This window comes from Salmo trutta, chromosome 29, assembly GCF_901001165.1.
Source record: "Salmo trutta chromosome 29, fSalTru1.1, whole genome shotgun sequence".
NCBI classification, from domain to species: Eukaryota; Metazoa; Chordata; class Actinopteri; order Salmoniformes; family Salmonidae; genus Salmo; species Salmo trutta.
In genome coordinates, this window is record NC_042985.1 from 24,562,424 (window position 1) to 24,575,452 (window position 13,029).

At 43.6% G+C, this 13,029-nt stretch overlaps 1 protein-coding gene across 1 annotated transcript in view; it reads right to left on the reverse strand.

Annotated features, from left to right (window-relative positions):
* LOC115167178 (RNA-binding Raly-like protein) overlaps window positions 1-11,672 on the reverse strand; it is an 84,358-nt gene extending 72,686 nt beyond the window's left edge. The window contains exon 1 of the mRNA XM_029721349.1: window positions 11,386-11,672. Coding sequence (XP_029577209.1) covers window positions 11,386-11,425 — 40 coding nt within the window. The 5' untranslated portion in view covers window positions 11,426-11,672. The remainder of the gene's footprint in view (window positions 1-11,385) is intronic.
* Window positions 11,673-13,029: the final 1,357 nt, after the last annotated feature.

Below are 13,029 nucleotides of genomic sequence, written 5' to 3' on the forward strand. Positions count from 1 at the left end.
CAACTACCCACAAAAACCCATAGAAAAACACCCCTACTAAATTGGACCTTCAATTAGAGGCAACAAGAAACAGCTGCCTCCAATTGAAGGTTAAACCAATAAACTAAGCAAAGAAATAGATAAACTAGACAGACATAGAAATAGACTAACATAGAACATTGCCCAACAAACCCCGAAACACATTAAACAAACACCCCCTGCCACGTCCTGACCAAACTACAATAACAAATAACGTCTTTACTGGTCAGGACATGACAGGAAGTTAGAAACCAATATAGACAGGCAGTTAGAAAAGCCAAGGCTAGCTTTTTATTTTTTTTTTTTTTTTTTGCAACACAAACTCAAAAAAGTTCTGGGACACTGTAAAGTCCTTGGAGAATAAGAGCACCTCCTCCCAGCTGCCCACTGCACTGAGGACAGGAAACTCTGTCACCACTGATAAATCCACTATAATTGAGAATTTCAATAAGCATTTTTCTACGGCTGGCCATGCTTTCCACCTGGCTACCCCTACCCCGGTCAACAGCACTGCACCCCCCACGGCAACTCGTCCAAGCCTTCCCCATTTCTCCTTCTCCCAAATCCAGTCAGCTGATGTTCTGAAAGAGCTGCAAAATCTGGACCCCTACAAATCAGCCGGGCTAGACAATCTGGACCCTTTCTTTCTAAAATTATCTGCCGAAATTGTTGCAACCCCTATTACTAGCCTGTTCAACCTCTCTTTCGTGTCATCTGAGATTACCAAAGATTGGAAAGCAGCTGCGGTCATCCCCCTCGTCAAAGGGGGGGACACTCTTGATCCAAACTGCTACAGACCTATATCTATCCTACCCTGCCTTTCTAAGGTCTTCGAAAGCCAAGTCAACAAACAGATTACCGACCATTTCGAATCCCACCGCACCTTCTCCGCTATGCAATCTGGTTTCAGAGCTGGGCATGGGTGCACCTCAGCCACGTTCAAAGTCCTAAACGATATCTTAACCGCCATCGATAAGAAACAATACTGTGCAGCTGTATTCATTGACCTGGCCAAGGCTTTCGACTCTGTCAATCACCACATCCTCATCGGCAGACTCAATAGTCTTGGTTTCTCAAATGATTGCCTCGCCTGGTTCACCAACTACTTCTTTGATAGAGTTCAGTGTGTCAAATCGGAGGGCCTGTTGTCCGGACCTCTGGCAGTCTCTATGGGGGTGCCACAGGGTTCAATTCTTGGGCCGACTCTCTTCTCTGTATACATCAATGACGTCGCTCTTGCTGCTGGTGAGTCTCTGATCCACCTCTACGCAGACGACACCATTCTGTATACTTCTGGCCCTTCTTTGGACACTGTGTTAACAACCCTCCAGACAAGCTTCAATGCCATACAACTCTCCTTCCGTGGCCTCCAACTGCTCTTAAATACAAGTAAAACTAAATGCATGCTCTTCAACCGATCGCTGCCTGCACCTGCCCGCCCGTCCAGTATCACTACTCTGGACGGTTCTGACTTAGAATATGTGGACAACTACAAATACCTAAGTGTCTGGTTAGACTGTAAACTCTCCTTCCAGACTCACATCAAACATCTCCAATCCAAAGTTAAATCTAGAATTGGCTTCCTATTTCGCAACAAAGCATCTTTCACTCATGCTGCCAAACATACCCTCGTAAAACTGACCATCCTACCGATCCTTGACTTCGGCGATGTCATTTACAAAATAGCCTCCAATACCCTACTCAATAAATCGGATGCAGTCTATCACAGTGCCATCCGTTTTGTCACCAAAGCCCCATATACTACCCACCACTGCGACCTGTACGCTCTCGTTGGCTGGCCATCGCTTCATACTCGTCGCCAAACCCACTGGCTCCAGGTCATCTACAAGACCCTGCTAGGTAAAGTCCCCCCTTATCTCAGCTCACTGGTCACCATAGCAGCACCCACCTGTAGCACGCGCTCCAGCAGGTATATCTCACTGGTCACCCCCAAAGCCAATTCCTCCTTCGGCCCGCCTCTCCTTCCAGTTCTCTGCTGCCAATGACTGGAACGAACTACAAAAATCTCTGAAACTGGAAACACTTATCTCCCTCACTAGCTTTAAGCACCAGCTGTCAGAGCAGCTCACAGATTACTGCACCTGTACATAGCCCATCTATAATTTAGCCCAAACAACTCTCTCTTCCCCTACTGTATTTATTTATTTATTTTGCTCCTTTATTTCTATTTCTATATTGCACTTCCACTACAAATCTACCATTCCAGTGTTTTACTTGCTATATTGTATTTACTTCGCCACCATGGCCTTTTTTGCCTTTACCTCCCTTATTTCACCTCATTTGCTCACATTGTATATAGACTTATTTTTCTACTATATGTTTGTTTTATTCCATGTGTAACTCTGTGTTGTTGGATGTGTCAAACTGCTTTGCTTTATCTTGGCCAGGTCGCAATTGTCACGAATCCCACCGAAGGTGGCTCCCATGCCTGCTCGGGCGGCGCTCGGCGGTCGTCGTCGCCGACCTACTAGCCGCCGCTGATCCCTTTTTCCTTTTCGTTTGGTATGTCTTATTGTTTGCACCTGTTCCTCATTTGGTCTTTTGATTTTGGTTATTTAAGCCTGGTTAGCCCGCCCAGTGTTGTGCGGGATTATTTTAGCGTCAGGTTGTACTTTTGTCGTTGGATGTGCTGCCGATTATTTACTTAATATTGTATACATGCTGTGCACCTGTTTTGGGCACTTGGCAATTTTCCCACGCCGTTTGTGTTGGCGTTGATCATGTTGTTTTTTGTTCAAATAAACACAAAGTTCCGTACCTCTGCTCTCTGCGCCTGACTCCTACCACCACTCCTAGCAACACTGTGACAGCAATTGTCAATGAGAACTTGTTCTCAACTTGCCTACCTGGTTAAATAAAGGTGAAATAAAATACATTTAAAAAACAGGATTTCTAAAAAACCTGTGAATTTGGGGAAAGTTCCTAGGATTTTTCAAGCCTACAAAGATGGCACTTTATAACATGAACACAGGCCTACAGTAAAAAACAAACAGTCATCGACAAGGTGTTCTATGCATTTTTTTCTATTCAATTCCTTATGGAATTTCTGATTAGAGTTCAACAGCAGGGGTAGGAATGAACTATTGTAACAAACAATATGTCCACTTTTTCAGTCCCACTATTAATGTAACATTGAAAACAGACAAATTCCAATTCACTTCCTAATTTGACAAAATGAACACTGCATTGACCTCGATTCTGATTATCCCTTGTTCATGAGTTTATCTCCACAATCTTTGTGTTGAAGTCTGTGAACATGATGACAAAGAGGCCTGAAAGGATGGAGGACTCGGTATAGAATCTCATCAACCAAAAAACCAGTAAACTGAAACAGAGATGCGTCATCAAACAAGTGGCTGCAGCCAGTGACTGTCTCTCAGTGTGACCAAAACCAAGGTCACATGAAATGAGTTGTAATCATAACCACAGGATTATAAATCCATAATCCCTACTGCCGTGTACTGACTGACTGTTGGCTCCTGCCTCTCCCACTGACCTCTACTCTGCCTCACCACCAGCTATGGTAAATGCTCATATCTAAAGCCAGCTTAATCACATTACCTGGAAGAGAGGAGGATATGCATAAGCAAAAACATCCTACTTGGAATTAGGTCTTGTTTTTTATTTGTTTTTTACTCAGGCAAATGCTGTGAGCTCTTAAACTGGGAGTCAAGCCCCCGATGTGGAAAAGATGATGTAATGAGAGCCATGAACTGTGTAGAGAGTGGAGTGACATTTTGGCAGTTTTGTGCACTCCAGGAACAGATGAATTGTGGGGGATCCTGCACAGCGTGGAGCCCTGTGTGTTTTTGGCAAGTGGCATCGCCTATCACACACACACACGAGGCTGGCATTCTGCAGTGGCAGAATGGATAGTTTGTCAAATGAGACTGTTAAAGCACAGCCCACCTGCCTGTTCACATCATGCTGACACACAATGCAAAGTCTCTACCATCGTGCTGTTCTCAGATCTGACTTCCTGGATCACTCCCATCTGCTTTCTCTGACAGCAGTCCCGGTCCATTTGATCTCAGATCAGAGTCTGCTGACAGGGTTCTTACTGACGAAATCACAAGCTGAGCAATCACCAACATCACTGTCATAACAATAGGCCTAACAAAGCAGCATGACGGGGAGTGGGCGTGAGAGGGAGAGAGAGGATGGAGAAAAAGACGGGGGAGAGACTGTTGAAAGAGAGAGAAAGGGGGATAGAGGGAGAGAGAATAGGTTAGAAAGACAGTAGAGAAGGTACATCACAGCATTCCTGACAGTTGCATTATTGCCCTTACAAAACAACACGAAAAAATCATGTGAAAAAAACAGTATTTTCGGACACGTGTGAAATTTGCATGAGTCAGATACGTGAAACTCAGTCGCTCCAGTGGTTCTGGTCTTTGTTTCTGATACAAGCTGCCTGGCCGTACCTCTCTCACCGCATTCTTAGACATACTTAATTCCATATGACTTTTGCTAGTAATATACAGGTATACTGTATGCTGTAAGGACACCACACACTCTGCCCTCTGAGAGCGTGGCGCTGTGGGGAGATGTGCTCAGTATCAGGGGGTCTGTCTGGTGAGCCTGCTGGTGCTGCTGTGTTGATTTATTCATACCACCTCTTCTGTAATGGATCTACTGTAATGGCTCTCACTACATACACCCTTGCAAAAATGTGAAATAGCTGTTTTCACATGTGGAGCTTAAATTTCACACGTGAAACCATATTTTCACATGTATTACATTTAGAGTTTTACATGTGAGGAGAATAAAAGGTTTTCACCTCACATGTGACTTGCAGTATCACATGTGAAATTTGCAGCTTCACATATTAACTTTCACATGTGAAAATCACATTTGCTGTTTCATATATTTAAAAACTTACGCGTGATTGTTTTTCATATATAAAACTGCAAATTCTACTCAAATTCTTGCAGTAGCAATGTTTCCACCAGTTGGAATTAGGGTGACCAAATCTTAAAAACCCAAATGCGGGACAAGGGAAAGATTTTGCTTGGCATTTGTGGAACAGTGGACAGAAAACATTTTTGGGGGCAGGTTAGGGGATCACATTGAAATGGCGACATGGTTCTGCTGTATGAAGGTCACTGCCTGTTAAAGGGGCAATCCGTAGTTGCAACATACATTTTTGGACTTATAAATTAATGATATGTACCCATTGATTCTTGAAGAATATAGGAGTATACAGTGCCTTCAAAAAGTATTCACAATCTTGTTGTGTTACAGCCTGAATTTAAATGGATTCAATAGAGATTTGTTTTTGTCACTGGCCTTCACACAATACCCCATAATGTCAGTCGAATTATGTTTTTACATTTTCTTTCGAATTCATTAAAAATTAAAAGCTGAAATGTCTTGTGTCAGTAAGCATTCCACCCCTTTGTTATAGCCAATTGTGTAAAAAGTACCCAATTGTCATACTAAAGTAAAAGTAAAGTAAATATACCGTACCTTAATTGAAAATGACTCAAATAAAAGTGAAAGTCATCCAGTAAAATACTACTTGAGTAAAAGTCTTAAAGTATTTGGTTTTAAATATACTTAAGTATCAATAGTAAATGTAATTGCTGAAACATAATTAAGTATCAAATTTCAAACTCCTTATATTAAGCAAAACAGATGGCATGATTATTTTATGAATTTTTATTTACAGATAGCCAGGGGCATACTCCAACACTCAGACATGATTTGTGTTTAGTGAGTCAGTCAGATCAGAGGCAGTAGAGATGGCCAGGGATGTTCTCTTGATAAGTGTGTGAATTGGACCATCCTGTCCTGCTAAGCACTCAAATTGTAACTAGTAATTTTGGGTGTCAGGGAAAATGTATGGAGTAAAAAGTACTTTTTTTTTCTTTAGGAATGTAGTGAAATAAAAGTAAAAGTTGTCAAAAATATTAATAGTAAAGTACAGACAGATACGACCCAAAAACTGCTTAATTAGTACTTTAAAGTATTTTTACTTAAGTACTTTACACCACTGGTTATGGCAAGCCTAAATAAAGTTCAGGAGTAGAAATGTGCTTAACAAGGCACGTAATAAGTTGCCTGGACTCTCACTTTGTGCAATAATAGTGTTTAACATGATCTTTGAATGACTACCGCATCTCTGTACCGCACATATACAATTATCTGTAAGGTCCCTCAGTCGAGTAGTGCATTTCAAACACAGAATCAACCACGAAGACCAGGGAGGTTGTCCAATGCCTCAAATGTAATCCAACTTTAAATGCACTCTCAATAAAGTTTGATTTGATTTAGTCCTATTCTTGAACTTAGATTTTTGGTTGTAATGGAGACATGAATCCAACATATCAATCATTAATTTATAGACAAACTGTGAATGTATAGTTATTAAGAGATCTCTCTATAATAATTTTCACGATAGCACATTGGTAGTAGTCAGTGACAAATATAAAAGATGGGTTAAGTTTAAACCCTGAATGGGAGAACAAATGAATAGTTGCAGATCAACTCTCCAGTAGGAGGTGCTGCCCAGTATTTTTTCTGATAGTGGTTATAACGTTGAAGATCTAATGTTGTTTCAAAGGTTCAACATATTTTATACAAGGTTTGTCTATGTTGAAAATTGGTTATAATTATGGCATAATGCTGTGGTTGCAATTTCACCCTCAAATTGTCACCCTCAAAACAACAGTTTATGTTGATGTTTATCCAATGTATTTTCCATGTAGATTCCACGTCAAAATACGTTGACTAATTACATTGAAACAATTTTGATTTGACAAGTTTGTGCCCAGTGGGTCCTAAGTTCATATGCTTAGTAATCTAAACACACGAGAGAAGAGCATTTGGATCTAGTTCTGTTCCGGATCTCTCTCTATCTTTTTCACTCTCTGAGGACTCCTCCTCCCTCTCTCATCCGCTCATTCTATCTCTCTCTATCTTTTTTGCTCTCTGAGGACTTCCTCCCTCTCTCATCCTCTCATTCTGTCTCTCTCTATCTTTTTTGCTCTCTGAGGACTCTTCCTCCCTCTCTCATCCTCTCACTCTGTCTCTCTCTAGCTTTTTCGGTTATTTTTGTAAATCATTTTCTTTCTCTGTTCCTTAAAAGCTCTATAACCCTTAAAGGTACGATGCATCTGTTTTTTTAATCTCAATATCAAATCATTTCTCGGTAACATTTAAGTGCCTTACTAGCTAAACTTCCACCCATTTGGCGACAGATTTGAATGCGGATATTAAAACAATATATGTGCATTTTCCCACCAGAGGTTTAGATTTACATTTACGTCATTTAGCAGACGCTCTTATCCAGAGCGACTGGTTTCAATCAAACTGACTTTTTAGCAAATAAAATACTGAATGTGATGACAGTCCACATAAAAGCACTTTTGCGCTTAAGGCCTAGATTCAATCAGATCCAGCACTAACCTGTGATAGCAGACGATCGTATAGCGATGTTTTGGCGGTGTTGGCTGTCAAATCAGTGAGCAGCTGCTCTTGCGATCAATGTCACGAAGCCACACCCGCCCCACTTGAATAAGAAGTTCAGAACAAGAAAGCGTAGGCTATATAGAAATAATTACTCTTAAATTGAACAATCATTAAACTAAATAATAATGATTTCTATCATCCTAATGGAGGTGTAGATTACATCTCACATTCCAGTGATCCACTTGTAAACAATGCTGCATGGGATTTCTGTTAATGCTACTGTCACGTTGTCGAAAGGATCCCGGAACCGCTGAAGACTCTGGGCTGCAGGCCGCCGCTGAAGACTCCGGGCTGCAGGCCGTCTGAGGAGGTTCCGGACTGGGGAGCATCTCAGGAGGTTCTGGGCTGGGGAGCGTCGCTGGAGGCTCCGGGCTGGGGAGCGTCGCTGGAGGCTCCGGGCTGGGGAGCGTCGCTGGAGGCTCCGGGCTGGGGAGCGTCGCTGGAGGCTCCGGACTGGGGATGCGCACTGGAGGTCTGATGCGTGGGACTGGCATAGGTGGCGCCAGACTGGTAACACACACCTCAAGTCGAGTGCGGAGAGGAGGCACAGGATATACTGGGCCGTGGAGGCGAACTGGAGGTCTGGAGCTTATGGTTGGCACAACCCGTCTTTGCTGGATGCTCAACCCAGCTTGACAACTGCAAGGCGTGGGCACAGATCGCACCGGCCTGTGAGTGCGCCCTGACGACACAGTGCGCATCACCGCATAACACAGTGCTTGTCCCGTCACTTGCTCCCCTCGGTAAGCACGGGGAGTTGGCTCAGGTCTCCACCCTGACTCTGCCAAACTCCCCGTGTGCCCCCCTGCCAATTTTTGTTTGGGGGTGCCTCTCGGGCTTCCGTCGTTGGGCTAGCTCTTCATAGCATCGCCATTCCGCTTGCGCCGTTTCCACCTGCTTCCATGGCAGGGTCTTGTCCCCTGCCATTAGCTCCTTCCAGGTCCAGGACGTCCTCCATTCCCTCTTCTCCCGAGCCCAGGATCCCTGCTCCTCCTGGGCACGCTGCTTGGTCCTTTTTTGGTGGGTGATTCTGTCACGGTTGTCGAAAGGATTGGACCAAAGTGCAGCGTGGTTGTAGTTCCACATTTTATTAAATCCGTGAAACTTTTGCAATACACAAAATAACTGAATTTACAAAAAACAACAAACCATGACGCAGAGAGAAACAAACACTACTCAAAAGATAATCACCCACAAAACCCAGGAAGAAAACCCCTACTTAAATATGATCTCCAATCAGAGGTAACAAGGACCAGCTGCCTCCAATTGGAGATCAACCCAAAAAACAACAACATAGAAATAAAAAACTAGAACTAAAACATAGAAATAGAAAACATAGAAAAACACAAAACACCCCATGTCACGCTTACCATAGAAAATAACCTCTTACTATGGTCAGGACGTGACATCAGCTCTGTGCTGCCAATGGTAATGTCCTCTTTAGGTATAATGCCGAGAGCCACTTTTGACAGCTGTAATGCAGTTCCACCTAAGACATCGTCAAAACAACTGCTATGTGGATGTTGGCTAAAGTGGATCGGATTGAATCGAGCCTTAAGTTTCATGTACTGAATAAAAAACTAAAGTTGAATGTGTTTCCATTGCATTTTTAACACTATGTATGGTTTTGTCACAAAAACTGCGAAAGAATTGCGATAAATAGCATACGAACCCAATCTGGTTTTGTCCCATGTTCTTTAGACAAAAGTTAGCTGATAAAGTTGACAGTGTAGGTAATAAGATGATATGGATAAAAGCAAGATCCTTTTTTATTGTTAGAATTGGCAGCCAAGCACCGATCATCATGACATCAGCATTATTTAAATGATAGCCTACGCTCGATATTTATTGGAAATTGTTCATCATAACTTATTGAATCTGCCTATAAACTGCATTGTTTTCCATGTTGTGGTGGTAGTAGGCTACAACATCATCACGTGACTCCAAGTTTACTGAGGCAGTATGGTTTTTCTGTCAATATTTGCGCATAAAAGCTTTTCCACCGCAGTTGTTGCATAATCTATTTCACAGACAAAATAAATATCCCACGTTGTCTAGCGTATTTCGTTTTGTCGACATTGGGAAGTTTTACCGACAAATTAGCTGTTTCCATAAGGCCTGTCATCATTTTTTTATGCATCAGGTCATTGTGATTGTTTTCAACTAAAATAGTCAAAAAGAAAGATAGCTTCTTAGCATAGGGCAATTTCTCAAGCAAGAATTTAGCTAGAACTGTCTGGGAGTGGTCTGAGTTAGGAAGGGAAAACTGACAATTAGCTGTTATTGGCAGAGAGGTTTGGAACTATCTTTCTTATTGGTCTGTTAACTAATTTACCACATTGTGATGTCACCATGGAAGGCCAAAACTCCATCCCACCCAAACAGGCTGAAATTGTGGTCTTTTCAAACAGCTCTAACACTAAAAGGGCATTATTATCATTTTTACAATTTCAACCTCATAGTGTGGTAATATATATAAACCATAGTCAAATTATGTTTTTGACTGCAGTGGGCCTTTAATAAATGTCTTCTCCCCCTTTCCCTTTCTCTCTTTTCTGGACTGTCTGATATTCTAGTTATTTTCAGGACAGTCCGATACTCTAGTTAAAGACAGCCATACAGACAAACAGACATACCAGTATCTAATAACTGTTCTGTCAAAGGTGAAAATGAACCTCATTCTGTGTTGGCTCACACACCAGAAACAGTGGCATCCCCCAAGGCCCAGAATCATACACATGCACACACACACACACACACACACACACACACACACACACACACACACATACACGCATGCAGTGGCTAAGATGTGCAATAGAAATAGCATCTTCCCTGTTCACTGATGTAATCCCAGTCTCCACAGTTATTGACAACTCCAGTGAAGGCTCAGCTCTAGCCCTCGGGTCCTGAAGACTCTCTCTCTGTCCTCTCTGCTCCAGTGAGAGAGAGCTGACCCTGTGCCCTTATTCTTCCTCCTGAGCTGCTCTGGTCTAGGATCGATTCACACAGTCTAGCAGTGCAGGAGAGCCTGTCAAGCACACAGCCTGACGCCACAGAGAGTCCAAAACCAGCACCATTCTGTTGGCCAGCACACTATCACAGTTACGGACATCTGTCGTAACTCAATCTCATGCACCCATGCTCACCCATACTGTAGCATGTATGTAGACATGCATAAGTGATCTCTTTCTTCCTCTCTGTCTGGCTGCCTCTGTCTGGCTATCTCTCTCTCGCAAGCACCCACGTACACACGCGCACACACGCGCACACACACACACACACACACACACACACACACACACACACACACAGATGAATGACAGACACATAACACGCTCTCATCACGCCCACGTCCTCTCAAACACACCTCTCCAGTCCTTGGTTAAGCACAGCTGTGTTCGGAGAGTAAACAGTCGAGTTCCTGTCACCTCAACTCAGGATCCTTTCACTACCTCACTCACTCCTCTCTCTCCTTCTCTCGTTCTGTCTCTCGTTCCATTAGACAGGGTTATCACTGGCCAGGCGTAAGGGTCGGCATAAGGAAATACCAGAGGGAGAGAGAAAGGGGGGATAGAGTAAGGAGAGGGAAAATAGGGACGGGGGGATTTAGGGAATAGAGAGGCAATGGGAGAGAAACCAAGAGAAAGTAGTGAGGAAGGAGAAAAGAGATGTGAAAGAAAGGGGAGTGAAAAGTAGAAAAAGGGGGGCGAAAAAAGGGATAGACGGGGATAGACAAAAACAGGGAGGGAGGTATAAGGTAGAAGGGAGGTATAAGCAGAGAGAGAGAGTGAGTAGGAGATGCGTACATACACACTGAAACATACAGACACAGACACACATAGAGGGGTATCTATAGCCTGGCATACTCACATCGTGGGCTGCGGTGGTGCTCACTTTTAAACAGGGTCATATCAGGGACGCCAAACAAAGAGGGCGGCTGTGGCTTTCAGACTGGAGACAGACAGATGGCTGGACGCTTTCCCTGCTTCTCTCTCTCACAATCACTCTCTTTTCCTCTCTCCTTATGTCCTCTCTTTCTATCTTCCTGTTTTGGCTCTCTCTCTGCAGGCAGGCAGGCTGTAGACTGACGACTGTGTTACTACTGAATCAATGACAGAGCAGTTAGAGCAGCACCAACAGTATGTACCATCTGTCCCTCTGCAGCGGGGGTGGACAGAGGAAGCACTGGGTTAGCCCATTAGCTCCAGCAGGCAGGGGGGGGTTAGTGTGAGTGTGTAAATTGTTTTTTCACAGCAAGAGGAGCCTGGCTGGGGCTCAGGGTTTATAGAGTCTGCCCAGGCAAAGAGAGAGCTGCCAAGAAGTGTGTGTGTGTGTGTGTGTGTGTGTGTGTGTGTGTGTGTGTGTGTGTGTGTGTGTGTGTGTGTGTGTGTGTGTGTGTGTGTGTGTGTGTGCGTAGGGTGTGGTGAAGAGAGGGTAACTCTATCCACAGCTGAGGGAGTGAAGGGGACAGGGGAGTGCAGGGGTCTAAGAGAGGATCATGAATCTGAGGACACAGCAGAGCCACATACAGAGAACACGAGAGGAGCTCACCACTGACCTCATATCACACAGGGATGGCATTATACACAGGCACTCACACACACCAAACACACGCACGTCATACAGAGAATGTGGGTGTTGTGGGTGACAACTGGATGAATTAACAGTGGAGATACTTGAGGATGAGGGGAAAGAGGGAGGGAGAGAGGGCAGGGAGAGAGAGCGATAGAGAGAGAGTGAGAGAGAGAGTGGGGGAGAGAGAGAGGAATGGGGGTGGGAGAGAAAGAGAGAGGGGGGAGAGACTCACCTCCCTGTTGTGGAGAGAGCAACATTAATTAAGCCTTATCTAAGACAGAGTCATTCTACTGAGGCTAAGACACACACACATGCACACAATCAAACGCTGAACACACGCTCACACACATACAGTATAAACACAGGCAGTGTCCCTCGAGTGCAATGTGATTAAGGTGAGGAGATAGAGATTACAGACAGGTATAGCAGGCCTCTGGTGTTTGTTTCCCTGCACTTGATTAACCAGTAATTTACTCAACAACAGAAACACGTCAATGCAGAGCGGACCCCATCAGGCAACTCCACAGTGTGGACACCTACCCTTAAACACTCATACAGTGCCTTCAGAAAGTATCCACACCCCTTGACTTTTTACACATTTTCCACAGCCAAATTGAAAATGTATTATATTTAGATTTTGTGCCACTGATCTATACACAGTACCCCACAATGTCAAAGTTGAATTTTGTTTTTTGAAATTATTACAAGATAATAACAATGTAAATCTGAAATGTTTTGAGTCAATAAGTATTGAAGCCCTTTGTTATAGCAAGCCTAAATACTGTACGTTCAGGAGTAATGTGTGTTTCTGGTCTGGCTGTGTTGTTGTCCTGCAGTAGCCAGCTTGCTAAATCAGACCCTTTACTACGCCATGGATGGAGATGGGGATTTGGACTTGTGGTTTTGACTTAATTCTCTGTACAGGCCAATGATTATGAC